General features: G+C 37.5%; 1 protein-coding gene across 10 annotated transcripts in view; it reads left to right on the top strand.

Annotated features, from left to right (window-relative positions):
• The window catches only part of UBR5 (ubiquitin protein ligase E3 component n-recognin 5), a 154,613-nt gene that overhangs the window by 74,767 nt on the left and 53,233 nt on the right, over nt 1-26,613 (top strand). For all 10 annotated transcript variants that reach the window (XM_077943939.1, XM_077943938.1, XM_015145807.3 and 7 more), the window contains exons 10-20: nt 10,189-10,305; nt 10,388-10,498; nt 11,623-11,777; nt 12,859-12,976; nt 16,195-16,379; nt 18,678-18,787; nt 19,602-19,714; nt 21,041-21,184; nt 21,281-21,392; nt 21,638-21,792; nt 22,038-22,235. In XM_077943939.1, coding sequence (XP_077800065.1) covers nt 10,189-10,305; nt 10,388-10,498; nt 11,623-11,777; nt 12,859-12,976; nt 16,195-16,379; nt 18,678-18,787; nt 19,602-19,714; nt 21,041-21,184; nt 21,281-21,392; nt 21,638-21,792; nt 22,038-22,235 — 1,518 coding nt within the window. The remainder of the gene's footprint in view (nt 1-10,188; nt 10,306-10,387; nt 10,499-11,622; nt 11,778-12,858; nt 12,977-16,194; nt 16,380-18,677; nt 18,788-19,601; nt 19,715-21,040; nt 21,185-21,280; nt 21,393-21,637; nt 21,793-22,037; nt 22,236-26,613) is intronic.

The following is a 26,613-nucleotide window of genomic DNA, read 5'->3' as shown; positions in this document are numbered from 1 at the left end:
AGTTATGAAAACATTTTATTACAGTAATAATTTAGTGTAATAGGAAATTAAGGGCAGCCTATATGTACCAAAGTGAGAAGGGGAGGGAGTGCCTAACTAAGTCTGTGCTCTAAGTCCAAGGTTATGATGCTCACAGTCAAACTAGCCAAGTTTATACTGGTTTCTGAAGGTTTTTACCCCAAAACATCAACTTTCTTATTATGCTATCCCTACTCCCTAAAATCCATCCTTTCTTTCTTGTCTCCCCCTCCCTCTCTTCCTTCCTCTCTCCTCCCATACTCTGCCTCCGACTCCTTTCTCCCTGCTCCCTTTACTCACCCTTCTCTAGCCATTCTTTCCATCCTTCCGTCCGTCCACCTTTCCATCTAACCATCTCTGCATCTACTGTTTTTTACTGTTTTTTTGACTTGTATGACTGCTCGTTACATTTTGTATTTCTGGAATAGCTTCGATAATTCATTTACTTTGGTGAGAAGAGGTAATCTTTCAATTAGGTGGTTCTATAACATGACTGTATTTTCTCTTGGTCATTTTTGCAATTTATTTTTTCTAGTTTAGAAATTTAGTATGTTGCTGAATGTCTGCAAGTAAATTGTAATTATACATGTGTTTATACCAACCTACTTCCAATAAAAATCTGAACCAAACACATTTTACAAGGCCTAAGCCAGACGAAGACGCCAGAGGAAAAGAAAACCATAGGCTAATAATATCTTTGAACATTGATGCAGAAATCCTCCAAAAAAATTCAGGAAACTGAATTCAATACATATCAGAAAGATTATACATCATGACCAGGTAGAATTTATTCCTGGCATGAGGCTGGCTTTATATATACACATTAATCAATGTGATAGATCGTGTTAGCAGTATGAAACCTGAAAATCACATGAACACCTTGATTGACGCAGAAAAAGCATTTGGAAAAGTTGAGCATTCTTTTTTTTTTGAGACGGAGTCTCGCTCTGTTGCCCAGGCTGGAGTGCAGTGGCGTGATCTCGGCTCACTGCAAGCTCTGTCTCCTGGGTTCATGCCATTCTCCTGCCTCAGCCTCCTGAGTAGCCGGGACTACAGGCGCCCGCCACCACGCCCAGCAGATTTTTTGTATTTTTAGTAGAGACAGGGTTTCACTGTGTTAGCCAGGATGGTCTCGATCTCCTGACCTCATGATCCACCCACCTCGGCCTCCCAAAGTGCTGGGATTACAGGCGTGAGCCACCATGCCCGGTCGAGCATTGTTTCTTGATAAAACTCTTTAACAGTTTAGGTGTGAAAGGAAAGCTCCTCCATATAATAGAAACCATATATGAAAAAACCCATAGCTAACAATCAACAGGGAACAACTCAGAGGTTTTCCACTAATATTTAATGCAAGGCAGGGATGCCTGCTCTTGCCAGTTCCATTCATCATAGTACTAGAAGCACTAATGAACATCAAACAAGAAAAAGAAATAAAAGACAACCAGATTGGAAAGGAAGAAGTACAATTATCTCTATTTGCAGATGACATGATCTTATATGTAGAACCCCCTCCAAAATTTCACAAAAAAACCTGTTAGAATTAATAAGTTCATTAAAGTTGCAGGCTACAAGGTCAGCATACAAAAATCAGCAGTATTCCTATACACAAATAACAGCCTAGCTAGAAAAGAAATTAAGAAAATAATCTTGGCTAGGTGCTGTGGCTCGTGCTTATAATCTCAGCACTTTGGGAGGCTGAGGTGAGAGGATCTCTTGAGTCTAGAGAGCTTCATGGATGGGAAGAATTAGTATTGTTATACTGCTCAAAATAACGTACAGATTCATACGTAATCTCTATAAGAATTCCAGTGGCATTCTTCATAGAAATAGAAAAGCAATCCTAAAATTTGTAAAGAACTATAAAATACCCCAAATAGTGAAGGCAATAATGGGAAAATTGTAGGCACCATACTTCTTGGTTTAAAATAAACAAAGCTATAAGCAATCAAAACCATATGGTACTGGCATAAAAACAGAAACATAGACCAATGGAACAGAATAGAGAGCCCAGAAATAAATTCAAACATACATTATTAACTAATTTTTGAGAAGGGCACCAGTGGGGAAAAGATAGTATAAGTGGTACTGGGAAAACTGGATTTTCACATGTAAAATTGGATTCCTATCTTAGACAATACATAAAAATCGACTCAATAGACAAAAGACCTAAATGTGAAGTATGAAACCTTACAGACTGTAAGACAGTTTAAGGAAAGCTCCTTGACATTGCTCATGGCAGTGATTTTTGGATTTCACACCAAAAACTCAAACTTCAAAAGCAAGAATAAGTAAATGGAACTACATGAAACAAAAAGTCTTTGTGTACAGTAAAGAAAACAATCAACAAAATAAAAAGGCATCCTATAGACTGTGAAAAACTATTTGCAAACCATGCATCTCATAAGGAGTTAATATTCAAAATTTATAAAGAACACTTGAAGTCAGTAGCAGAAAAATAACCTGATTAAAAAGCGGGTAAGGACCTTATAAGACATTTCTTCAAAGAAGACATAAAAATGGCTAACAGATATTTGAAAAGGTGCTTAATAAGTCAGTAATTGTCAGGGAAATGCAAATTAAAACCACTGTGATACACCATCTCGCACCCATTAGGATAGTTGTTATGGAAAAGACAAGAGATAGCACATGTTGACAGTGATACAGAGAAAAGAGAACCCTTATAGGCTATTGGGAGCGTAGATTGGTACGGCTATTTTGGAAAGCAGTATGAAAGTTCCTAAAGAAGTTAGAAATAGAGCCACCGTAGGACCCAGCAATCCCTATTATGTACATATGCAGAGGAGAGGAAATCATGCATATCTGTACTTGGGCTGGGCATGGTGGCCCACGTGTATAATCCCAGCACTTTGGGAGGCCGAGCTGGGTGGATCACCTGAGGTCAGGAGTTCGAGACCAACCTGGCCAATGTGGTGAAACCCGGTCTCTACTAAAAATACAAAGAATTAGCTGGGTGTGGTGGCATGTGCCTGTAGTCCCATGTGCCTGTAGTCCCAGCATCTCGGGAGGCTGAGGCAGGAGAGCCGTGTGAACCTGGGAGGCGGAGGTTGCAGTGAGCTGAGATTGTGCCATTTCATTCCACCTTGGGCAGCAAGAGCGAAACTCTGTCTCCCAAAAAAAAAAAAAAAAAAAAGTATCTGCACTCTCATATTCATTGTAGTATTATTTGTAATAGGTAATATATGGAAAAAACTTAAGTGTCCTTCATGGACAAATGGATAAAGAAAACACACACACACAGACACAACAGAAAAAAATGAAAAATATTCAGCTTAATAAAGATCCATTTGCCACAACATGGATAGACCTAGAGGACATTATGCTAAGTGAAATAAGCAAGACACAGGGAAAAAACATACTGCGTGATCTCACTTATATGTGAAGTCTTTTTTTTATTTTTTATTTAAAGGTCAAATATACAGAAGTAGAGAATAAAGCAGTGGTTACCACGGGCTGACAAGGGGTGTGGGGGTGTGAGGGAAGGAAAATGGGGTTAAAGGATCCACAGCAGACATGTAGGATGCAAATCTAGAGCTGTAATGTATGTCATGAGGATTACAGTTAATAAAATGGTATCATATTATGGATTTTGTTGAGTAGATTTTAGCTGCTCTTGTCACAAAATAGTGACTGTGAGATGATAGATATGTTGATCTATTATAGTAACAATGTAAATATCTACATGTATCCTATAACATGTTGTAAACTTCAAATATACACAATAAAATTTATTTATGTATTTAGTTAGTTAGTTTTTTGAGATAAGAGTCTTGCTCTGTCACCCAGGCTGTAGTGCAGTGGTATGATCTTGGCTCACTGCAACCACCGCCTCCCGAGTTCAAGTGATTCTTGTGCCTCAGCCTCCCCAGTAGCTGGGATTACAGGCATGTGCCACCATGCCCAGCTAGTTTTTGTATTTTTAGTAGAGACAGGGTTTTGCCGTATTGGCCGGGGTGGTCTCGAACTCCTGGCCTCCCTCAAGTGATCTACCTGCCTCGGCCTCCCAAAGTGCTGGAATTAAAGGCGTGAGCCTTCACGCCTGACCAAAATTTATTTTAATAGAAAGAATCTAAAGGGACTTAAAAGGGGAAGATGAAACCACAGTAGTAGCAAAGACTGTTAAAAGTCAAACACAAAGAGCTAAGTAATAAAAGTTGATGGGAGTGGAGAGAGAAAAATTACAGAGAAATCTATGCTAGGTAAACTTGCTGAAGCTGAACATAAAAACTTTGCTTTGTGCTCTGCAACAAAACTGTTTCAATTTAAGGGGTGCATACATTCTGTATTTTCACTAAGCTCTCAGAAAGTGCTCGATGAGACTTATGTGATGAAGATGCAAAAGTGATTCAGCAACTCAGAACTGTTTTTTTTTTTTTTCCCCCTGAGGTGGAGTCTCGCTCTGTCACCTAGGCTGGAGTGCAGTGGCGCGATCTCGGCTCACTGCAAGCTCTGCCTCCCAGGTTCACGCCATTCTCCTGCCTCAGCCTCCCGAGTGGCTGGGACTGCAGGCGCCCACCACCACACCCAGCTAATTCTTTTGTATTTTTTAGTAGAGACGGGGTTTCACCATGTTAGCCAGGATGGTCTCGATCTCCTGACCTCGTGATCCACCCACCTCGGCCTCTCAAAGTGCTGGGATTACAGGCATGAGCCACTGCACCCAACTCAGTCCTGTTAATTAACATTAACTGGCAGGGCTGGTGGCTCAGGTCTGTATCCCACCACTTTGGGAGGCCAAGGCAGATCACTTGAGATCAGGTGTTCGAGACCAGGCCGGCCAACATGGTGAAACCTTGTCTCTACTAAAAATACAAAAATTAGCCAGGCATGGTAGCGTGCATCTGTAGTCCCAGCTACTTGGGAGGCTGAGGTGGGAGAATCGCTGGAACCCAGGAGGCGGAGGTTGCAGTGAGCCAAGATCGTGCCACTGCACTCCAGCCTGGGCGACAAAGCGAGGTTCTGTTCCCACGCTAAAAAAAATTAATATTCCTTACTGTTCTGGGTCTATTTTTATCTAGTCTAGAGGAAACAATAAGTAGATTTATTCCCTTTATATTGTAGAGTTGTATGTTACTCTGTTTCTTTGAATGGTGTTGAGAGGAAATGGACCATTTCATTTGACCCCTTGTTTAAGCTCTTTGGAGCAATCTCCCTGTTGGAACCAGCTGATCAGACTTGCTGGTTATACTGCTTCACCTTCATTGTGCTTCCCACACTGAGGAGAATGAAGGCAGAGGGTTCTAAAAGTGGAAGTTGGCTGGGGAAGATCTTTGATTTGATTTTATTGACATCTGGAAACTTCCAGGATTAACTAGATGTGTCACAAATGTAATTTAATATGAAGTAAGAACAAAATGAAAAATGATCATAAAAAGGAAAAGCTTGGCATAAAAAGCATATGAAAAAGTGGATAGGCAGAGAGAAATGAAGTGTGAATGGACACAGTTGGCCAAATTGCAGTGTATCCTGTAGTTGCCATCCATTCCAATCATGACATGCAGTACATTGTATTTAGTGACAGGAGTTGGAGCTGCTACCTAATGATGAAACCAGTGTTTGCTCATAGTAGAAAATATGTGAAAACCAAGTTTTGTGGGGCAAAATTTAGGAATAGAGAGGCTAACTTTTTCACAATATAAATTAGTAAACATAGGTGTGGCCAGTTAATAGAGTTGGTGTTGCTGGGCCAAGTGTTTTTTAAAGCTTTGGCCACTATTTCATGTCTCATATTTTTAATAGTTTTCCTTCCCCCTTTGAGGAAGGATTTCTAGTTAAATTTACGATCCATTTATGTTGGACAGTTGCAGATTTACTGATTCAACTTCTTTTTGTTGAAAAATAGAGCTACAAACTACTGCTCTTTAAGGAAACGTGCATAGCCACTTTCTCTAGTTGGATTGAGCAGATGTCAGCTTGCTCAGAAGCAGCAATTCATATTTAATAAAAACATTATTTTCTATGACTTATGAAGTGAGTGAGCTAAAATACTGTCCTTGTGTATGTATTTATTTTGTATTTCTCTACATATAATAATTTTCTTTAATATGGATAAATCTGAAGAAGGCAAGACGTAGTAGGTGATTTTTTTGTCCTCTTCCTGTGGGTTCATAGTTGTGCTATTCATCTTCATTTGTTCATAGTGGATTTTCAGGGCCTGTAGGGGTTTAATTGGCTCATCCAGGCCTTATCACCCTGGGGGACATTGCCCTATTTCTGAAAGATAAAGGCAAGGCAGTTCCGAGAGGGCCTCATGCACCATGCACCAGGCTCTTGCTACTGGGATGGTTTGTTCAGGATTGTACTGCTCTCGTAAGGCATTTTTACCCAAAGAAGCTGGAGTTAAGATTCATTTGCTCATTCAACAATTGGTCAGTGTGTTCCTGCTTTGTGTCATATACCAAACTGGCATATGGTAATGTAGTTGTGAGTATGATATTGGCCTTTCCACAAGGAATTCAGTGGGGAACACAAACATTAAATAGAATATAATGTGATCACAGTATGGTCAACGCTAGACTGAAAGTATGAATAAAGTGCCATAGGGGTTCAGAATGGGAAATGGCCCATACCGCCTGAGAGATCTGGCAAAAGCGTCGCAGAGGAGGCGACATTTAAGCAGCATTTGTAAGGTGAGGTGGGCATTGACCAAGACTCAAAGGTATTTAAAACGTATTAGGCATGGGCCCAGAGTCACGAAAGGTCATGATGTGTTTGAGGAACAATGAAAAATTCAGAATTGCTGCTTTGTGGTGGGGAGAAGGAGAAGAGGTGGGATGACTAGGCAGTTTGCCAAGCAAGGAGTTAGGATATTGTTTTGCAGCAATTTAGACGTCAATAGAGTCCTTAGAGAAGTGACTTGATGTGATTGGTGGGGTTTTGTTTTGTTGTATTTGATTAGTTTTAAGGAGGCGAACATTACTGGCATGATGGGAGAAAGAAACAGGAAAAATCGAAAGTCAGTTATGAGAATGCTACAGTTGTTCAAGGAAATTGTGAGGATCTCAGCCAAAGCAGGGTTATGGGGACAGAGAAAGAGAAGAATCTGGCCGGGCACGGTGGCTCACGCCTGTAATCCCAATACTTCGGGAGGCCGAGGCGGGCGGATCACGAGGTCAGGAGATCGAGACCATCCTGGCTAACACGGTGAAACCCCATCTCTACTGAAAATATAAAAAATTAGCCGGGCGTGGTGGCGGGCGCCTGTAGTCCCAGCTACTTGGGAGGCTGAGGCAGGAGAATGGCAGGAACCCGGGAGGCGGAGCTTGCAGTGAGCCGAGATCACGCCACTGCACTCCAGCCTGGGCGATGGAGCAAGACTCCATCTCAAAAAAAAAAAAAAAAGAATCTGAGAGCATCGTAGACATGGGAACCTGGGAGCACCCCTCATCTCTTTCTTTTCTCTCATCAGTCAATTTGTCATGTCTCCCATTACCAGGTGGGTGGTGATGTCATTCATAGAGATAGGGACTACAGGGAAGGCACAGCTTTGCAGGAGATGGCAGATTCATTTTAGAGATGTCATTGTGCTTTTTAAGACAGCTGTAGGTAAGTCTGGAGATACGAGATTTACGCATTTAAAAGCATGATGCTCTAGTGGATGCAGTCACTGAGGCTGAAGGTGAAGCACAATTTGAATACAGGGACAAAGACAGAATCAGTGGCAGGGAGTGCATGGTAGTACCAGGGAGATGGAGGGAAGACCATGCATAGTAGTGCACGGTAGTAGTGCCAGGGAGATGGAGGGTAGATGGAAGACCAGTAGAGAATGGTAACCTGTGAAGTGAGGAGAGAAGGATGGGTTCCATAACAGATAATGAACTGAGGCAAATCATTTGAAGAGTTTAAAGAGAAGATGGATTGATGAAATACATTGGGCATTGATTTGGCAGTTGGAAAACATGTTGTAGCCATCACTGAAAACTGGTAAGGTGAAACATGCCCAGGCAGTAATTCACTTTACCATGTTAGGACTGAAGGAGAGATTTGTTTGGATGGTTGTTGGGGGATATGAGAAGGAGTTGCCTACAATGCGTCTGTGGGTTATCTTTAAATAGGGGAGGAAAATCCTTCTTTCTCTGAGATGGGGAGAAGGGAAGAGGTGAGAATGGCGCTTTCATTAAGCAAATCTAGAGCTAGGAATATTGAGGAAGCCTGTGCCTGAGAGCTGTCATTTTCTGGTTGAGTCAGAGATGAAGTCAGGGGAGGAGATTAGTCATAGTCGAATTTGATTGAGTGCTTTTTGCACTGGGCTCTGTGCTGTGTACTTTATCCAGCTGACCCTTGAACTATGAAGGGGTTAGAAACACCCACTCCTCATGCAGTTGAAAATCCACGTAATTTTAAGTCCCCCAAAACTTACTATAGCCTCCTGTTGACTGGGAGCCTTAGCAACAACATAAAGTTGATTAACACATATTTTGTATGTTATATGTAGTATATACTCTATTTATACAATAAAGTAAGTTAGAGAAGAAAATGTTATTAAGAAAATCCTAAGGAAAAGAGCATATATTTAGTATTCATTAAGTGGAAGTGGATTACCGTTAAGGTCTTTATTCTCATTATCTTCACGTTGAATAGGCTGAGGAGGGGAAGGAAGAGTTAGAAGAGAAGTTGTTTTTGCTGTCTCAAGGATGGCAGAGGCTGAAGAGAACTATAAGCAGACCCTAACAGTTCAAACCCATATTGTTCAAGGGTCAACTATATGTTACTCCATTTGATTTTTACCCTGCAGTCCCCTCTCCCTTACCTTGATTTGCATTACCTTAATACCCATTTTAGAAATGAAGAAATGGTTCCAGAGAAATTGTATAGTTTACCTGAAGTCACATACTTAATAAGTGTTGGATCTAGGTTTGGGACTCACTTAGTCTGATTCTATTATAGTTAATTCTTAACCGTAGGATTGAGAAGAGAGTATGAAGTAGAAAGGTAAAATTTGATGCAGCTTCTATGGAGAAAGTCAGTAATGGTTTGTAGATATCCATGCTAAAGGTAAGGGAAGAATTGCTAACTTGGAGAATTCCAAATTTGGTCTCTTTTACATCCCCCAATAAAAGTGACTTGAAAATAGGGTTGACTGGTACAGGTAAAATAGAAGATTAAAATTAGTATTATTTCTGTGTAACAGTCAGGCATAACCTGTTATTATTGTGTTATATTAATAAATCTTGTAAACTTCACAAGTTTTAGCTGAGCTCTATAACGTTACCATCTGATCAAATAAAATTAAATTTTGGCAGAAAACCAGAAAGACACCGTTTGTTTATCATACCCTGGGGTCAGAATCCCAAAGAAAGTGGAGAAGTACGTGTATAGACCAATAGCATTTTTGCAACCTAAAATCTGTTATTGGCAAATTTTGCTGTGAGATTTCTAGGTAGCTTTGTGGCTCTGATCATTGGTTTTATGTTAAAGAAAATTATTATTTATTTACATTTATTAGCCAAGCTTTTTATAATTTAATTGCATTTCAACTTACTGCATGTATGTCAACATAAAAGTGAACAAATTATTACCTTAAATATAGGCATTTGTTTCCATAGCTTGAAAGAGCTTACAGGGAAAGAATCTTTTGATTTGACATCGTTTTTCTCTGCGTCAGCTCCTTATTCTGTTTTTCTTTTTTTCCCTTCACTCATTCAGCACATTGATTGAGCACCTACTTGTACACTTAAGTTCTTAAGTTACAGTGGTGAATAAGACAAAGCTTATACTTGAGTGAGATAGTGTATAAACAGATGTGTCAAGTTGTGAAGTGCTGTGGATTAAAAAGAAAGCAGTATAAGGAACTGAATGTGAGAGTGGTGGTTCTGTACATAGTGTCATCAGAGACAGTCTCTTGAGGGAATGTCACCTGAGAAAGAGTAACAAGACAGAGGGAACAGCAAGGACAGTGGTCCAAGGGTAGGGTCATAGTGGACATGGTCCAAGAATAGGAAGAAGGCCAGTGTGAATGGAGGTGAGTTAATGGAGGGAGCCAGGGCCACCTTAATTGGATACCTTGTAGGCTGTGCTAAAGACTTGATGTAGTTGTGGTTTATGTGTTTTCATAATTAATCTAGATTTGATAAAGTGATTAAAGTGACAGTGTTCAAATCAGTAGATTTGGCAATTTTTATATTTATAGTATTGTATTTTACTTTATAGGATGGAACAAAATTCATCTGTATTGGGGCTCTATATTCTGAACTTTTGGCTGTCAGCAGTAAAGGAGAACTTTATCAGTGGAAATGGAGTGAATCTGAGCCTTACAGAAATGCCCAGGTATTTTATTTTATGAAATTTTGGATTGAATAGCTCTACATATCAGCATATAAAATAGTAATTTTTTTTTATGCTTTCAAAGAATCCTTCATTACATCATCCACGAGCAACATTTTTGGGGTTAACCAATGAAAAGATAGTCCTCCTGTCTGCAAATAGCATAAGAGCAACTGTAGCTACAGAAAATAACAAGGTATGAAACACTTTGCATTGATAAACATTTCATGCTTTAACTATTGTTTTCTTTTTTTCTTTTTTTGCTCCTTTTCCATCTTTTCATTTTCGATGTTTCTATGTTAACATAAATACAAAGTGTCTCAAGCCTTAGTAATCTAATGTATATTTTTGTTGGCTAGTTTATACTGTAACTTTAAAAATAGAAATGCTGAGGTGGGTAGATCATGAGGTCAGGCGTTCAAGGCCAGTCTGGCCAACATAGTGAAACCCCATCTGTACTAAAAATACAAAAAATTAACTGGATGTGGTGGCGGGTGCCTGTAATCCCAGCTCCTCAGGAGGCTGAGGCAGGAGGATTGCTTGAACCTGGGAGGTGGAGGTTGCAGTGAGCTGAGATCATACCACTCACTGCACTCCTGCCCAGGCGACAGTGCAAGACTCCGTCTCACATAAAAAAAAAAGCTTTCTGGTTTAAGGAAAGGCAAAAATATTCAAGAAAATTGCTAAGAAAAGATGTTGAGAAGCTAGGAAATACCAAATGAGAAAGTATGGATATTATGCCTCAAATTATCGGTTTGGCTTTAAAGTCACTGAATTCTTTTGTTTTGTTTTTTTGAGTTGGGGTCTTGCTTTGTTGTCCAGGCTGCAGTGCAATGGTCGTAGCTCACTGCAGCCTTGAACTCAAGCCTTCCGAGTAGCTAATACTGTAGGCACACACCACTGTGCCCTACTGATTTTTAAAACTTTTTGCAGAGGCAGAGTCTCACTGTGTTGCTCAGGCTAGTCTCAAACTCCTGGCCCCAAGTGATCCTCCCTCGAAGTGCTGGGATTACAGGCATGCCACCTGGCCTAAAGTCACTAAATTTTTTAAAAAATTGGTAGAGCAGATGTTTACTTCTGACCTTAAAGATGGCCTTAGAGATTCATTTCAATAACTGCTATTTTGATTTGTGTGAAGAAGGTATTTTAGTTTCTAGTCTTACTAAGAACCTCTCTGAATTACTTATTTTTATAGCATTTAACTCAAAACATTTTAGAACTCCAGTCTTTAAAGTGTATATGCCTTGCCCTAGTTTTTACCACAATCCTTTTGAAAAGATGGCTTGATTTTTTTTAAAGTTCTAATATTTTATTCTTTAGGTTGCTACATGGGTGGATGAAACTTTAAGTTCTGTGGCTTCTAAATTAGAGCACACTGCTCAGACTTACTCGGAACTTCAAGGAGAGCGGATAGTTTCTTTACATTGCTGTGCCCTTTACACCTGCGCTCAGCTGGAGAACAATTTATATTGGTGGTGAGTCTATAGGGAGGAGGAATTTATCAGCGAATGCTTGTATATGTATAGAGAGATGCTTTGAGTAGTGGAATACCAACATGAGAAGGTCAATTAAAAGATAATGCCTTATGGAAGGGAAATTTCACTTTGGAACAAAGTAACATTTTAAAAAACTGTAACAGTTACATTTATAAAAGTAGTACATACTTAGTGAATATAATTAATAAGTTTTATAAAATATAAAGTAGAAACATAAATCCTTTAGAATCCTACCACGAGAGATAACTACAATTAACATTTGGGGGTATTTTAAATCTTTTTTTCTCTACATAATCATATACTTTGCTTTTACATAATTGAAAGTATAGGTTATAGAATTTTTTTTTTATTTCATTGTATGAATATTCTCTACCTTATTTAATTATAGCTTTACTGTTAGAAGGTGACCTCACATTTTTTCTGTGTTGTATTTTAAGGAGTTAACAGCAAATTTGCATTTTGGAAACAATATACAGGGGAGTTTCTTAATGAAGTATAATTATTTGGAAGAAAATGTATCAATTAGGGCCAGGTACAGTGGCTTACACATGTAATCCCAGCACTTTGGGAGGCCAAGGCCAGAGGATCACTTGAGCCTGGGAGTTCGAGACCAGCCTGGGCAATGCCGTGAGACCTAGTCTCTACAAAAAATACAAAAAGTAACTGGGTGTGGTGGTGGGTGCCTGTAGTCTCAGCTACTTGGGAGGCTGAGGCAGGAGGATCTCTTGAGCCCAGGAGAGAGTGAGTGCAGTGAGCTGAGATCAGCCACCTACACTCTAGCCTGGGCAGCAGAGCAAGGCCCTGTCTCAAAAAAAAAAAAAGGAAATCAATTGATGAATTTCCCATAAAATTTAATTATAAAGGTTTAATAAAAGTAGATCCAGTTATTAATCTTATGGACAAATTAGAATTAAGATGAAATTGTACATGTTAATAGTTTTCTGAGGCGAAATTACTGGAGAAATGCCAGAAATGCTTAACTCATAATATGTGTAATTTCAAATTTATTTAGTGGGCTGTTTTACTGCTTATTTGACCAATTTGTGTTTTTCGTTTTCAGGGGTGTAGTTCCTTTTAGTCAAAGGAAGAAAATGTTAGAGAAAGCTAGAGCGAAAAATAAAAAGCCTAAATCCAGTGCTGGTATTTCTTCAATGCCGAACATCACTGTTGGTACCCAGGTAAGTGATGAATTAAGCCTGTCTTCCTGTCTTAAGGGACCTCATTTCTCTTCAGAATCACTTTCTTCCCTTGTAAGCAATTTTACAGGTAAGCATCATTTGAAGAATCAGTTTCCAGTAACATGTATGTGTCACATCATTCTTCCTTCATTCAGTAGAGTAATACTGTATAGATTTTGGTCCAGTATAATCTATACAGTATTACTCCAGATTTTAGAGTAATACTGTATAGATTTAGTAACCTTTCCCTATGGGGCAAGGTTCCCTGGTTTTAAGAATCACTTGCTACTTTTAAAATGCAGAATCTGGAACCTCTTACCTGAAATGTTTAAGTTTGTTTGGTGTTAGGGCCAGGCATCATTGTGTTTAACAAACATCCCGGGTGATTCTTATGACTAAACAGTTTGAAAGATACTGCTCTGTGGGGATGTTGTCAGCATGAGGCAGGGGGCTTTGTCAAATCCCCATTTCTACCACTTTCTGGTTTTTGACCCTGAATGAGATGGTTTTAGGCTTCTACAGGTACTATTTTCTGGAAGCTGATATTCTTAATATCTCAGTGGTTTTCTAAGTGTGGTCCAGAGACTCCTGCCTTCTCCTCAACCCTTTCAGAGTCTGAAAATTTCCTTTCTTTTTCTATTACATATTTGTGTCAGGCTGAATTAGCTTCCTATTAGCTATTAGCTAATAGGTTCCTATTAGTTTCCTATTAGCTGTTAGCTAATAGGTTCCTATTAGTTTCCTATTAGCTGTTAGCTAATAGGTTCCTATTAGTTTCCTATTAGCTGAATTAGCTTTGTCAGAAGAAGGTATCACCAGATTGAATGCAGAAGCAGACATGAGAATACAGCTGTCTGACATTAAGAGATTTGCTAAAATATAAACAATGTTACTTGTCTCGCCGCTGTTTTTTTGCAAATCTATTTTCCATAAAAATTGTTTATATGAATGTGGGGTTTTATTACTGTAAAATATTTAAAATTTTCTCAATTTCAATTACTAATATGTTTGATTTACTCAGTTTTAATTTACTGATTATTAAAACTAGATATGACCCATATAAACATAAGGTTTTTGGGATATGCAGTAATACTTAACAGTGAAAAAAGGTCTTGAGATCAAATGAGTCTGAGAACGTCTAATTTATTACATTCTGGTTGAGGTTTATCTTCTGGGTAAAACTTAATGCTTATATTCATTACAGCAAATGCTGTTATGAAGGTTTAAAAACGTAATCCTTAAAACTTAAGACAAAATGGTGGTTTTTAATTATAGAATGTGTTAATTTCTTCATCTAGCACTTTAAATGCAGGTTTTTTTTTCTCAGTACAAAGGTAGTAAAATGTACCTATTCTCTTTCTTCATGACACCTTTTTTCTTGGTCTTACTCATGGTTTTCTTCTGCCTATTGGTCTTCTAACCAGAAAATTTTCAGCGATTACCCACTATTTTGAATATTATTGATTGGCCTTCATTATTTATATTAGTTTCTTTGGACAGGGTATGCTCTCTCTTTTTCCCTCTGCTCCTACCCCCTCTCTTTGCCCCTCTTTTCCTCCTTTGTAGGATCCCCCCTTTGCCTATTTAATTTAAATACTGATTTCAGATGTCCTGGACATTCTTTAATTGCACTCATGTACTAGCAGGATGTTGCAGCAGCTGCCATATCAGCAGGTAGGATGGCATTACTGTAGGCAGGGAGAGCAGAAAAAATACTTTAAAGATGCACTGGAGAAAAGCTATCAATAAAAAAGCTTGACACTAAATTGCTGAAAGATAACATATTAAAATACCTTGGTGTAGAACCAAAGTTGTATTTTAAACCTGTAGAATACTGGAGGCTGAGGGCAGTTGCAGCTGCAGAACAAGGAAAATATTCATGTCTTAACATCAAAAATAACTGTTGGTCACTTAGAGTATTCAGCAGCATCTGTATTTATAGGTCATCTTAAGATTTTATGCCACGGAGTTAGAGTTAATGATACGCAACTATTCTTTGGTAGAACTGTACCTCTAAGCCAATGTTTCCAGTTCCTGCACTTTTCAAATGTACCACCATCTTCTTTTGTTTGTTTCATTTAATTATAAGCCACAAAAAATCATGATCTTCGTATATACCTCTGGTCATCTATCACATAGTAAGATTGGGATATTGGAGAAATCAAAAGGTATCTCCAGAAAAAATGTTCCTATCTAAGATGGAGATATTGTTGGTGTGTTTAACAGTGCTGTCTTGAAGGCCATTGGTTTTCAGAGTATGACCTGAGGTTAGTCCCTGACAGTGAGAGTTTTTTTTTTCCTCTGTAGGTTATTTACTCCTGAACTCAGTTAAACTTCTGACACTAATGTCTACATATTCTTTTTTAATTTAAAAGAAAAATTATTCATGGAACCTTCTGGCTAGCAAGAAACAATAGTCTTCTGGAAGAAAGACACATCTATAGAGATGAAGTTATAGAGCCTATCATGAATTAAGGGAAAAAGTTATTTCAAATTGTAGGAAACAGACAAGTATAATTGTTTTATTCACATTTTGCTTTTTAAGTGATAATGCCTTCTAGTTTCTTCTCTGCTGTTTCTGCTCTGTTTGTAGCAGAATAGTTGGGATATCTGCTGCATGAAAATTTAAAGTTAATGCTAAATTTTTAGCAAAATTGTTGAAATTATTCCTGTTCCTTAATATTAGAAACAAATTTTCTTTTCTTTTTCTTCTTCTTCTTTTTTTTTTTTTTTTTTTTCTGAGATGGAGTCTCATTCTGTCGCCCAGGCTGGAGTGCAGTGGTGTGATCTGGGCTCACTGCAACCTCCGCCTCCCGGGTTTAAGCAGTTCTCTGCCTCAGCCTCCCAAGTAGCTGGAATTACAGGCACATGCCACCACGCCCAGCTAATTTTTGTATTTTTAACAGAGATGGGGTTTCACCATCTTGGCCAGGCTGGTCTTGAACTCCTGACCTCATGATCCACCTGCCTCGGCCTCCCAAAGTGGTGGAATTACAGGCGTGAGCCACCACCACGCCCGGCCTAGAAACAAATTTTCTTAATGAAGACCTTTAAGGTGATGCTTTTTCAGCCTTATTGATTGGGTAAGATTATATTGGGAAACTAGGAAGCCCAGTACTTTTATGTATTATATTTCATCCATTTGAAATAAATATTTTATATGTATATATATATTTAAAGTTATGTCATCTTGATGATGGTTTTCTTTTGTTTGCTAGGTATGCTTGAGAAATAACCCTCTTTATCATGCTGGAGCAGTTGCATTTTCAATTAGTGCTGGGATTCCTAAAGTTGGTGTCTTAATGGAGTCAGTTTGGAATATGAATGACAGCTGTAGATTTCAACTTAGATCTCCTGAAAGCTTGAAAAACATGGAAAAAGCTAGCAAAACCACTGAAGCTAAGTAAGTACTATACCTTAACTAATCGTGCTTTTACACCAGTTCCTTGTTTGCTCTGCATATGAATGGGAATAATCCAGGAAGACTTAGAGGTATATAGTGAAGTTGTAAACTCTTAATATGATAGGGTCTTGTTAAGGTTCCCAGGAAATTCGAAAGGAATTGCTAAATTTTACTGTTTGTAACTTGGCTAATATTTGTGTATTAAAACAGTTGATTTTAATATCCAGATGACATTGTAGCGTTCTTTTGATGCCCTTGTTTTGTTATTAGCGATATCCTTTGCAGGTGTTTTGTGGCAGTAATAATATGTTTAAGCCTTACTATTAAGCCGACATTCTCCTCTCTCCTTGTGTAATCATCTTAATTTCTACCTAACTTCCTGCCCTACATCTTGATTATTGAAATGGTTTTTTACAGGTTAATGTACTCAAGAGGGAAATATCTGTAAAGAATTTGTAAACGTTTTTTGGGTTGAAGGGATTTGTGAATAGAAACACCACTGAATTTTGTATAGCCCCACATTTCTGGGGCTGGCTTATTGTTTGGAGAGTGGTACAGAGATCTTAACACCTGTGCTTTTAGAAACATCTACTCATCTTTAAAAATAATCGTTTGTACTGTAATTTGGTTGTTTGGTATGTGAACTTTAAAACTTTAGTAAAATTGTTAAATAACATTTTTTCTTAATCTTATAAAATATAGGTGACCAGTATAGTTATGTGGGAGAGTAGTGATAATCACGTTCTAGAAATAACATTTAAAACATCAGTGTATTTTCTTTTTTTCTAAATGTATTCAGTCATTGAAAAATGATAGGGATTTTACTGTACCTACAGCTTTTTAAGGTTCCAAACTTTTTTAGTTTACTTTCCATTTATACTCAGATGTTATGATTATAAATTTACTGACTTTACTGCTGTCATTCTTCTCAGTGTCAAAAGTGCAAACTTAAATGTAGAAACAGTGATTACTGTTAAGTTAAATGTAATTTTTAACAAACCAAAGCTATTGCACTTTATACCTAATTAAGGTTTTGCTTTTAGTTTTAGTGTTCTTTCTCTGTCTTGGTTTTTAAAAAAAGATTTGTAGACTTTTCTTCTAATTACGTTGAATTTTGTACTAAAAATAAAAGTAATAAAACATTTTCATTGTCTTACGAACTTTGTAAAGAACATTTGAAATAATTTTGATGTGTACAAATATAAACAAGATTAGAATAGAACATGCTATTTAAAGCCTGTAATTTATGAAGTTTTTCAAGATCTTCCTTTAAGTCAGCCATTTCAAATATTAGCAAAAGAACTAAGTGAAATTAAATGTTAAGAATATAGTCTTTTTCATGTCAGTAGTACCCTTGTTTGCCAGTCATCGAAATGCATTCACTTTAAAGGTGTGCTAGTGATTAGTCAGTATTGGCTTTTCCCCACCATCGCAGCATTTGTGGAGCAGCCAGGAGTATTCGCTGTGTGCTTATCCAGATCACTCTTGTTAAGATCCCAGTGAAAATAATACCGGCTTTCTTTTGGATTGTTTCTAAACTCAGGTGAAATTTCTGATGAGAGTAATAGGAGACAAGAGGGTTAAGATGATGGTCCAGATTATAAGAGGTATATAAATAACAAATTTGTGAGTAATCAGTGGCTTTTCTGATTAAAAACTGATTTCTACCCTTTAATGAATAAAAATATTTATGTTTGTACCATCTGTAGAATGCCGTTTAGTTGCTGTAGTTATTTTCTTAAACAGAGTATTAAATAACTCAAAAGAAGGCAGTTTTTTAATCCTGTCACCAGATCATTTAAGAATAAATTTTTATAAACCGTTGTGACTAGAGTTTCTTCTTTGAACTCTTAAGAAATTAATGGTCTAATGGGCTTTTTACTTACTTGCCTTTACCATTTTTTTTTTTTCGGTTAAATTGCCATATCCAAATCTTAGCAGTGTTGCAGTGTGAAACTTACGTGCTCAAGAGGCTTTGATAAAGCTGTGTTGATAAATTAAGTGTAAATTTTGTCGTTATTTTTAGGTAAAGCTTATCTGAATCATTGTCTCAAGTTGTTGGTAGCTTTTATATTTTTCCTTCCCATATTAAACCACTATTTGAAAGTATGCATTGTGTACCTTTTATTCTTGAGTCTTAAAAATATACAATAAAAAATTAGTATAAATACACAATTTAATAAAAATATTTTTAATATTCATTCTCTTATAAGAAAATACTTGTGGTGTCTTTAAAAAATACTAGTTTCCATTATTTCATTTATCTAATTATAAGGAAAATCTTATTTCTTATCTCAGGCCTGAAAGTAAGCAGGAGCCAGTGAAAACAGAAATGGGTCCTCCACCATCTCCAGCATCCACCTGTAGTGATGCGTCCTCAATTGCCAGCAGTGCATCAATGCCATATAGTAAGTTTTATTTGTTGTACACATTGGTCAAAATTGGTCTCATGCAGACAGCTGTGTTTAGTTTGTTTCTGATTTAAGGCAACTCATCATTTTTTACATCTTTTTATATAATTTGTATCTCTATTACTTTTTTTTTTTTGCATAACTTTCTTTGAATAGAAAGATGGTATTTACAGTGTTGACTATTTCTGTTGTTTTTCAGAATTAGAGTTTTAAAAAGATATGTGAAATTCATTATAGTAATAGAAGGAAATAATTGCCACTAGCTAGTCTGTCTACTCACTTTTGTTGAGACTCTTATTATTGTAAATTGGTTATGTCTTGGTCACAACTTTTGCTCAAAATTTGTAGAATTTATAAACTTACTACCACACCATGGATAGAATTTTTTCAAAAGTCCCTTAAAATAAATTTTATGATGTAATTGCTTTGCAATTTAGGAAATTAAAAGTTAGACTTTAGTAGTTATGCGATAATTTTCTTAAAACTATCTGGCAGATCTTCCTTTTTAAACTTTGGTTAGATAACCCTAATTTTGGGAGTACAAAATACATTTTATCCTATTTCTTTGCACTTGTTTATACTAGTGTTAATACAGTTAAACATTAATGGTTATTGTTGTTTTTCACTGTGAATTTATTTGAAGTACAGATTGATTAGAAAACTCCAATTCATAAAGCAGTAGCTTAGGAAATTTTTGAGAACCTTCACTTAGTATCCATTTAAAGATAGTCTTTCTTATAAATTTAGATGAAATCTATAAAGTCTCTTTTACATTTTCTTTTTGGTACTTACCATTTTGTTGTTGTCTAAGAACGACGACGGTCAACCCCTGCACCAAAAGAAGAAGAAAAGGTGAATGAAGAGCAGTGGTCTCTTCGGGAAGTGGTTTTTGTGGAAGATGTCAAGAATGTTCCTGTTGGCAAGGTTTGTTCAAAATATCTAAGAATTAATTACTAACAGAACTATAATGATCTTGGTTATCCAGGGATTTGTGGTTCATATTTGAGTCCTTTCTTCAGGGCTGTTTTATTGATTAGCTTCAGTGGTATCTTTAGTTGCACCCTGCATCTGATGCAGATCTATCTTCTCAGTCCCTGACAGACAAAGAGATTTTGCCTCTCCTTGAGCATTTGTGATGATCTGTTGCTTTTTAAAAAAAACCTATTATTTGGGAATAATTTTAGATTTGTAGAAAAGTTGCACAGAGATACGTTACTTTTTGGTACAGCCCATTCTTTGGATCTGTTAGACAGTTCTAATTGAGATCATCTTCCATGACATTTAAAATTCTTACATAGTACTGAAAAATCTTATTACAAGTCACCTTCCACTTTTTCTCTTCACCCTGAAGAAAGTTTTGCCTTGTAAGAAATCATCAGTTTGAATGCCATTAATTTCACTCTTCTACTGATACATATTTAAAATGCACTTGCAGTTGTAGAATGTCTGTAAAGTAAAGGTTTTCAGGATTACTCAGTAGTTTCTGAAATGTGATAGTCTTTCATTTATACTTAAAGGAAAGAGCAGATATACCAGGTTCTGCAGCTTACAAAGGTCTTTCTCATATACTATTTCATTTGATTCTCAAAATAGACCTGTAGTTTATGGGTGGGTGTTTTCTTCTAAGAATAAGATACTGGCTTAAAATAAAAAGCATCAAGTAGCAGAAGCGGGACCCACATTTGTCCTGGTTTCAAGTTCTGTGCTTGTCTTTCTGTGCGTTGCTGACCCTATCCCTGTGCTGACCGTATTGTAGCCACTAGCTGTATATGTGGCTGTTTCAATTTGTTAAAATCAAATAACTTAGAAAGTCAGCACCTTAGTCACATTAGCTTCATTTCAAGGGCTCAGTAGCCACTTATGGCTAATGGCTGCCACATTGGACACTGCCCATGTAGAATGTTGCCATTTTCAAGAAAGTTCTGTCAGACAGAAAGCTGCTTTAATGTAATTAAGAGGGGAGATGGGAGGATCCCATGGGCTATATACTTAAGTTTTTCAGTTGATTGCTGAAAACATTCGCAGACTGTAATCAGTGGCTGCGTGGGTCAGTTTTCTCTAGCAAATGAGCTTTGCATATAGATGTCAATAGCAAAACTTTGGTGAGTCTGTCTAGGTTAATTTTATAACTTGGTGATCACTGAAGAAACATACAAAGAATTGGATTCCTTTAACATTAAATTAGTTCAGTGAATAGAATTTGTGTGTTGATTTTATTTTAATGTTCATTGAATTTGCCTATACTTCCAGGTGCTAAAAGTGGATGGTGCCTATGTTGCTGTAAAATTTCCAGGAACTTCCAGTAATACAAACTGTCAGAGCAGTTCTGGTCCAGATGCTGACCCTTCTTCTCTCCTGCAGGATTGTAGGTTACTTAGGATTGATGAATTGCAGGTAAGTGTAAAGAAGTCATTCAGCAAGTGAATATTGGAACTGACTCCTTGAGTTTATTATGGAGTTTGAAAGCAAAATTCCTTTTGTGTCATGCAGGTTGTCAAAACTGGTGGAACACCGAAGGTTCCCGACTGTTTCCAAAGGACTCCTAAAAAGCTTTGTATACCTGAAAAAACAGAAATATTAGCAGTGAATGTAGATTCCAAAGGTAAATTTTGTAACTTTTTCAGCTGGCATATTCTATATTCCATTAATACTTGTTCAGGAAATGGGAATATGATAAAATAATTCAGGGCATTGGCATTTTTTTGTTTCCTGTCTGTAACATTATGGAATGGCATGTATCTGTTTGAAATGACGTACAAGTGTGGCCAGAGAAGTTAAAATATTGTAGATGTTATATTAGAGATAAGATGTATAACAATTTTTCTTCTCATTTATGTGCTTCTGAAGGTGTTCATGCTGTTCTGAAGACTGGAAATTGGGTACGATACTGTATCTTTGATCTTGCTACAGGAAAAGCAGAACAGGAAAATAATTTTCCTACAAGCAGCATTGCTTTCCTTGGTCAGAATGAGAGGAATGTAGCCATTTTCACTGCTGGACAGGTAGAGGCTCATTTTTGCTTTTGAAAAGTGATAGGACAACAGTGGCATTTTTCTGAAGTTAGGGGGTCTGTCTGGCTCTGGTTAGCTTGTTAATTATTCGAAAATTTAGAATATTTAACACATTTGAATACTAGGTTTCTTATTGTTATTACTAAAATCTAATTTGAAAACAAATATGCCTGTCGTAAAAATCAGATACATCTTTTGATTAGGAGTCAAACTTTACCGTCTTCCCATTATTATAGGAATCTCCCATTATTCTTCGAGATGGAAATGGTACTATCTATCCAATGGCCAAAGATTGCATGGGAGGAATAAGGGATCCCGATTGGCTGGATCTTCCACCTATTAGTAGTCTTGGAATGGGTGTGCATTCTTTAATAAATCTTCCTGCCAATTCAACAATCAAAAAGAAAGCTGCTATTATCATCATGGCTGTAGAGGTAATTTGAGTTTTGAAACTACTGGGCATTTTTATTCAGAAAACACCACTAAATAGTCTTGAATAGATCTTGCAACAATCTTAAATAGATCATTCATTGCCCCTTTCTTCCCTGAAAGAGCTAATAGTCTATTAAGACAACATAGACAAGTACATCAGTGATTATATGTAATTTAAGTGTTTGAGCAAGGTGTACACAATGTTGTAGGAGCACAAAGGGGAGAGATATAAATCATACTGTGACTGTACCAAAGACTTCCTTTAAGAAACGATACCTGGACAGATCAGATAGGCGTCCCCTAGACACAGGGATGGAGTTGGGAGGTATTATCCCAGGCACCAAGAGCAACCTTTGTGAATCTTAATTGGGAGAAAGTACTTTTTTTTGATATGACCAGAATTCTGGTAGGGATCCTATGGGTCAGTGAGTAGCAACTGAAAAGGCTGGAGAGAGGCACTAGGGTGTTTGTGTGCTCACTAACATTACCTAAACTTTAGCCTGAAAGTGAGGAGGAGGAGGAGGATTATAAGCCATTGAATGACATGCTTTTGATTTTTTAAAAAAGATGAGCAGTGGCTGGTGGGTGTTTAGAGAGCAGTTGATAGAGATCAGGAGTTTAGAGATCAGATAAAAAGGTTAATGTAGGCTGTGCGTGGTGGCTCACGCCTGTAATCCCAGTACTTTGGGAGGCAGATGCGGGCAGATCACTGGAGGTCAGGAGTTTGAAGCCAGCCCGGCCAACATGGTGAAACCCTGTCTCTACTGAAAATACAAAAATTAGCTGGGCATGATGGCGCACGCCTGTAATCCCAGCTACTCAGGAGGCTGAGGCACAAGAATCACTTGAACCCTGGAGGTGGAGGTTGCAGTGAGCCAAGATCGCACCACTGCACTCCAGCCTGGGTAACAGAGCGTGACTGCATCTCAAAACAAAACAAAACAAAACAAAAGAAACACTAAAAAAAGAAAAAAAAAGTTAAGGCAATAATCCAGGTTAGAAACAAAGTAAATGTCAACTTTTGGAAACAAGGAAGGAGGGGATGGATTTAAGAGATCTTAAGGAACTAGAACCTACAAAGCTTGGTAACTGGATTTTAGCTGTAAATGGAAGAATTAATAAAGCTTCTGATTTGGACATGTTTGATGGTAGGGAGGAAATATAACAGGGGGGAACAAATGGGATAAGGGAAAAGGATGAATGTAGTTTTAAACATGTTGTCATTGAGTATTTGTTAGATGTGGAAACAGTGCATTAGAAGCTATTGGAGCAATTTCAGCCAAGATTGACCTGGTATCACTGAACATCTTAAAAGGATCACTTATGACGTGCTGAGAGTACTAGGGTGAATGTGAGTAAGTAGGAGTGCCAGTTAGGAGGGATATGATAATAATCCAGGTGGGAGATGATAGTGACTTAGCCCAGGGGATGGAGTTATGAGTGAAATGTGACTAGATTCTAGATACATAGTCTTGTGTTGCTTAATGACAGGGATACGTTCTGAGAAACACATTGTTAGGTGATTTCATTGTTGTACAAACATCATATAGTGCACTTACATGAACCTAGATGGTATAGCCTATTGCTCCTAGGGTACAAACCTATATAGTGTATTTCTACACTGGGTACTGTAGGCATTTGTAACACAGTGATAAGTATTTGTTTACATAAACATAGGAAAGGTATAGTAAAAATATGGTCTAAAGGATAAAAAAAAAAGGTGCACCTGATAGGGCATTTACCACAAATGAAGGTTAGAAGATTGAAAGTTGCTCTGGGTAAGTCAGTGAGTGAGTGATAAGTGAATATGAAGGCTTATGTTATTACTGTACACTGCCGTAGACTTTATAAGCACTGTACACTTAGGCTACACTAAATTTTTTTAAAACTGTTGATTTGTTTGTAATAATACACTTAAAACACATTGTACACAGTCAGGCACAGTGGATCGTACCTGTAATCCCAGCACTTTGGGAGGCCAAAGCGGGTGGATCACTTAGGCAAGGAGTTTGAGGCCAGCCTGGGCAACATAGCAAAACCCTGTCTCTATAAAAAATACAAAAGTTAACCGGGCGTGGTTGTGCCTGTAATTTCAGCTACTTAAGAGGCTCAGGCACGAGAACCGCTTGAACCTGGTAGTTGGAGGTGGAGGTTGCAGTGAGCTGAGATCATGCCACTGCACTCCAGCCTGGGCGACAGAGTGAGACTGTCTTAAAACACACACACACAGTGTAGCTATCTAAAATGTTTTCTTTCCTATATCCTTAAGGTTTTTGTTTTGTTTTGTTTTTGTCAGAGTTTTATTTTCTTTTTTGAAAAAAAAAAAAAAACTTTTAGGCTTGGGAGTACGTGTGAGCTTTTACTGCAAGGTAAACTCATGTACAGGGTTTTTTGTACAGATTGTTACATCACCCAGGTATTAAGCACTTTTTCTATTTTTAAAATTTTTTATTGCCTTTTAAAAAAATGTACAATTTACAGTGCCTTCTTCTGTAATACCTCCTGAAGGACCTGCCTTAGGCTGTTTTAGTTAACTTTAAAAAAAAAATAGAAGTACACTCTAAAATAACCAAAGAAAGTATAGTAAATACTTTAGAAATCAGTGACCTAGTTTTTTTATCATTATCAAATGTTATACTGTACATAAATTGTATGTACTGTACTTTTATATGATTGGCAGTACAGTAGGTTTGTTTATGCTAGCATTGCCATGAACAGTATGATTTAACGACAGCTATGATGTCACTAGGCAATAGGAACTTTTCAGCTCCATTATAATCTTACAGTACCACAGTCATATATGTGGTCCATCATTGACCATAATGTTTTTATGAAGCACATGACTGTACTAGGTATCTTTTTAAGGCAGAACTAATGCATTTGCTAGTGGCTAAATGTAGGGTATCAAATAGACGAAGCAAGAGGGTTAATGATTTTGGAAGAATGAAGTTGTCATTGAGTTGAAGACTGTAGAGGTGAAGATTCAAGAGTTTGGTTTTAGACATGTGAAGTTTAAGATGTCTCTTCCAATAGAGGAAGTGAATGTGAAGACACTGTAATAGATTCTCTTCTGATAGAAGAAGTGAAGGTGAAGACACTGTAATAGATTCTCTTCTGATAGAAGAAGTGAATGTGAAGACACTGTAATAGATTCTCTTCTGATAGAAGAAGTGAAGGTGAAGACACTGTAATAGATTCTCTTCTGATAGAAGAAGTGAAGGTGAAGACACTGTAATAGATTCTCTTCTGATAGAAGAAGTGAAGGTGAAGACACTGTAATAGATTCTCTTCTGATAGAAGAAGTGAAGGTGAAGACACTGTAATAGATTCTCTTCTGATAGAAGAAGTGAAGGTGAAGACACTGTAATAGATTCTCTTCTGATAGAAGAAGTGAAGGTGAAGACACTGTAATAGATTCTCTTCTGATAGAAGAAGTGAAGGTGAAGACACTGTAATAGATTCTCTTCTGATAGAAGAAGTGAAGGTGAAGGTTCAAGAATTTGGTTTTAGACAGGTGAAATTTAAGTTGTCTATTAGAAGATTATTGACAGATTCCTGAACCAAGAGGAGATGGTGAGTAGAAAGTTAGATGTATACGTCTGACTAACAGAGGAAGGCTCAAGCTGGAGAAATTTACTTGGGAGTTGTTTTTTTAGAGAAATTATACTGAACAAGATCATAGAGGTTGTGAGGAGAAAAGGTCCAAGGACTGAGCCTTGAGAATAGTCTCAACATTTAAATGTCAGGGTGATAAAGGGGAACGAGCACAAGAGATCGAGAAGGAACATCCACAGGGCTGGAGGAAAGCTAGAATAAGTTGTGTCCTGGAAGTCAAATGAAGAGCACGTGTCAATCAGGATGCTGGGACCAACTGTGTCAAATGATGCAGTAGGTCAGTGAAGTGAATACTGAGTATTGACTGTTGGATTTAGCTCCATCTAGGTCATTGTTGATAGCGGGGATGAAAGCATTGTTAGAGTGAACTTAGGAGAAAATGAGAGGTGAGGAGCTGAAGATAAATACAACTTTTTTGAGCAGTTTTTCTATAAAGGATGGAAATGGAGTTTAATATGGGGGCATATTCACCCTCCATTAGGTTGGAGGTGAACAGTACTTTTTAGAACTGCATCTAAAATAGAGACCCAGACTCATTCTTAGCTTAGGTTTGCTTGTAACCTATTGCACTAGTGGTTTCAAACTAAAGGAGGTGATGATATAGAGGTAGCTGTGGTCTGAACTTGATGTCTAGAAATAACCTTCATATCATTTTAGAATTCTTGATGGGTTACCAATACTGAAAAACCACAGGATTTATATTTAAAATCCAGATTTTCAGTTGCTCTCAAAAGATAGAAGATCTGGTGAGATTGGGCCTTGTAA

This window comes from Macaca mulatta, chromosome 8 (assembly GCF_049350105.2).
Source record: "Macaca mulatta isolate MMU2019108-1 chromosome 8, T2T-MMU8v2.0, whole genome shotgun sequence".
Lineage (NCBI taxonomy): Eukaryota > Metazoa > Chordata > Mammalia > Primates > Cercopithecidae > Macaca > Macaca mulatta.
This window is presented reverse-complemented; position numbering and strand designations above follow the sequence as displayed.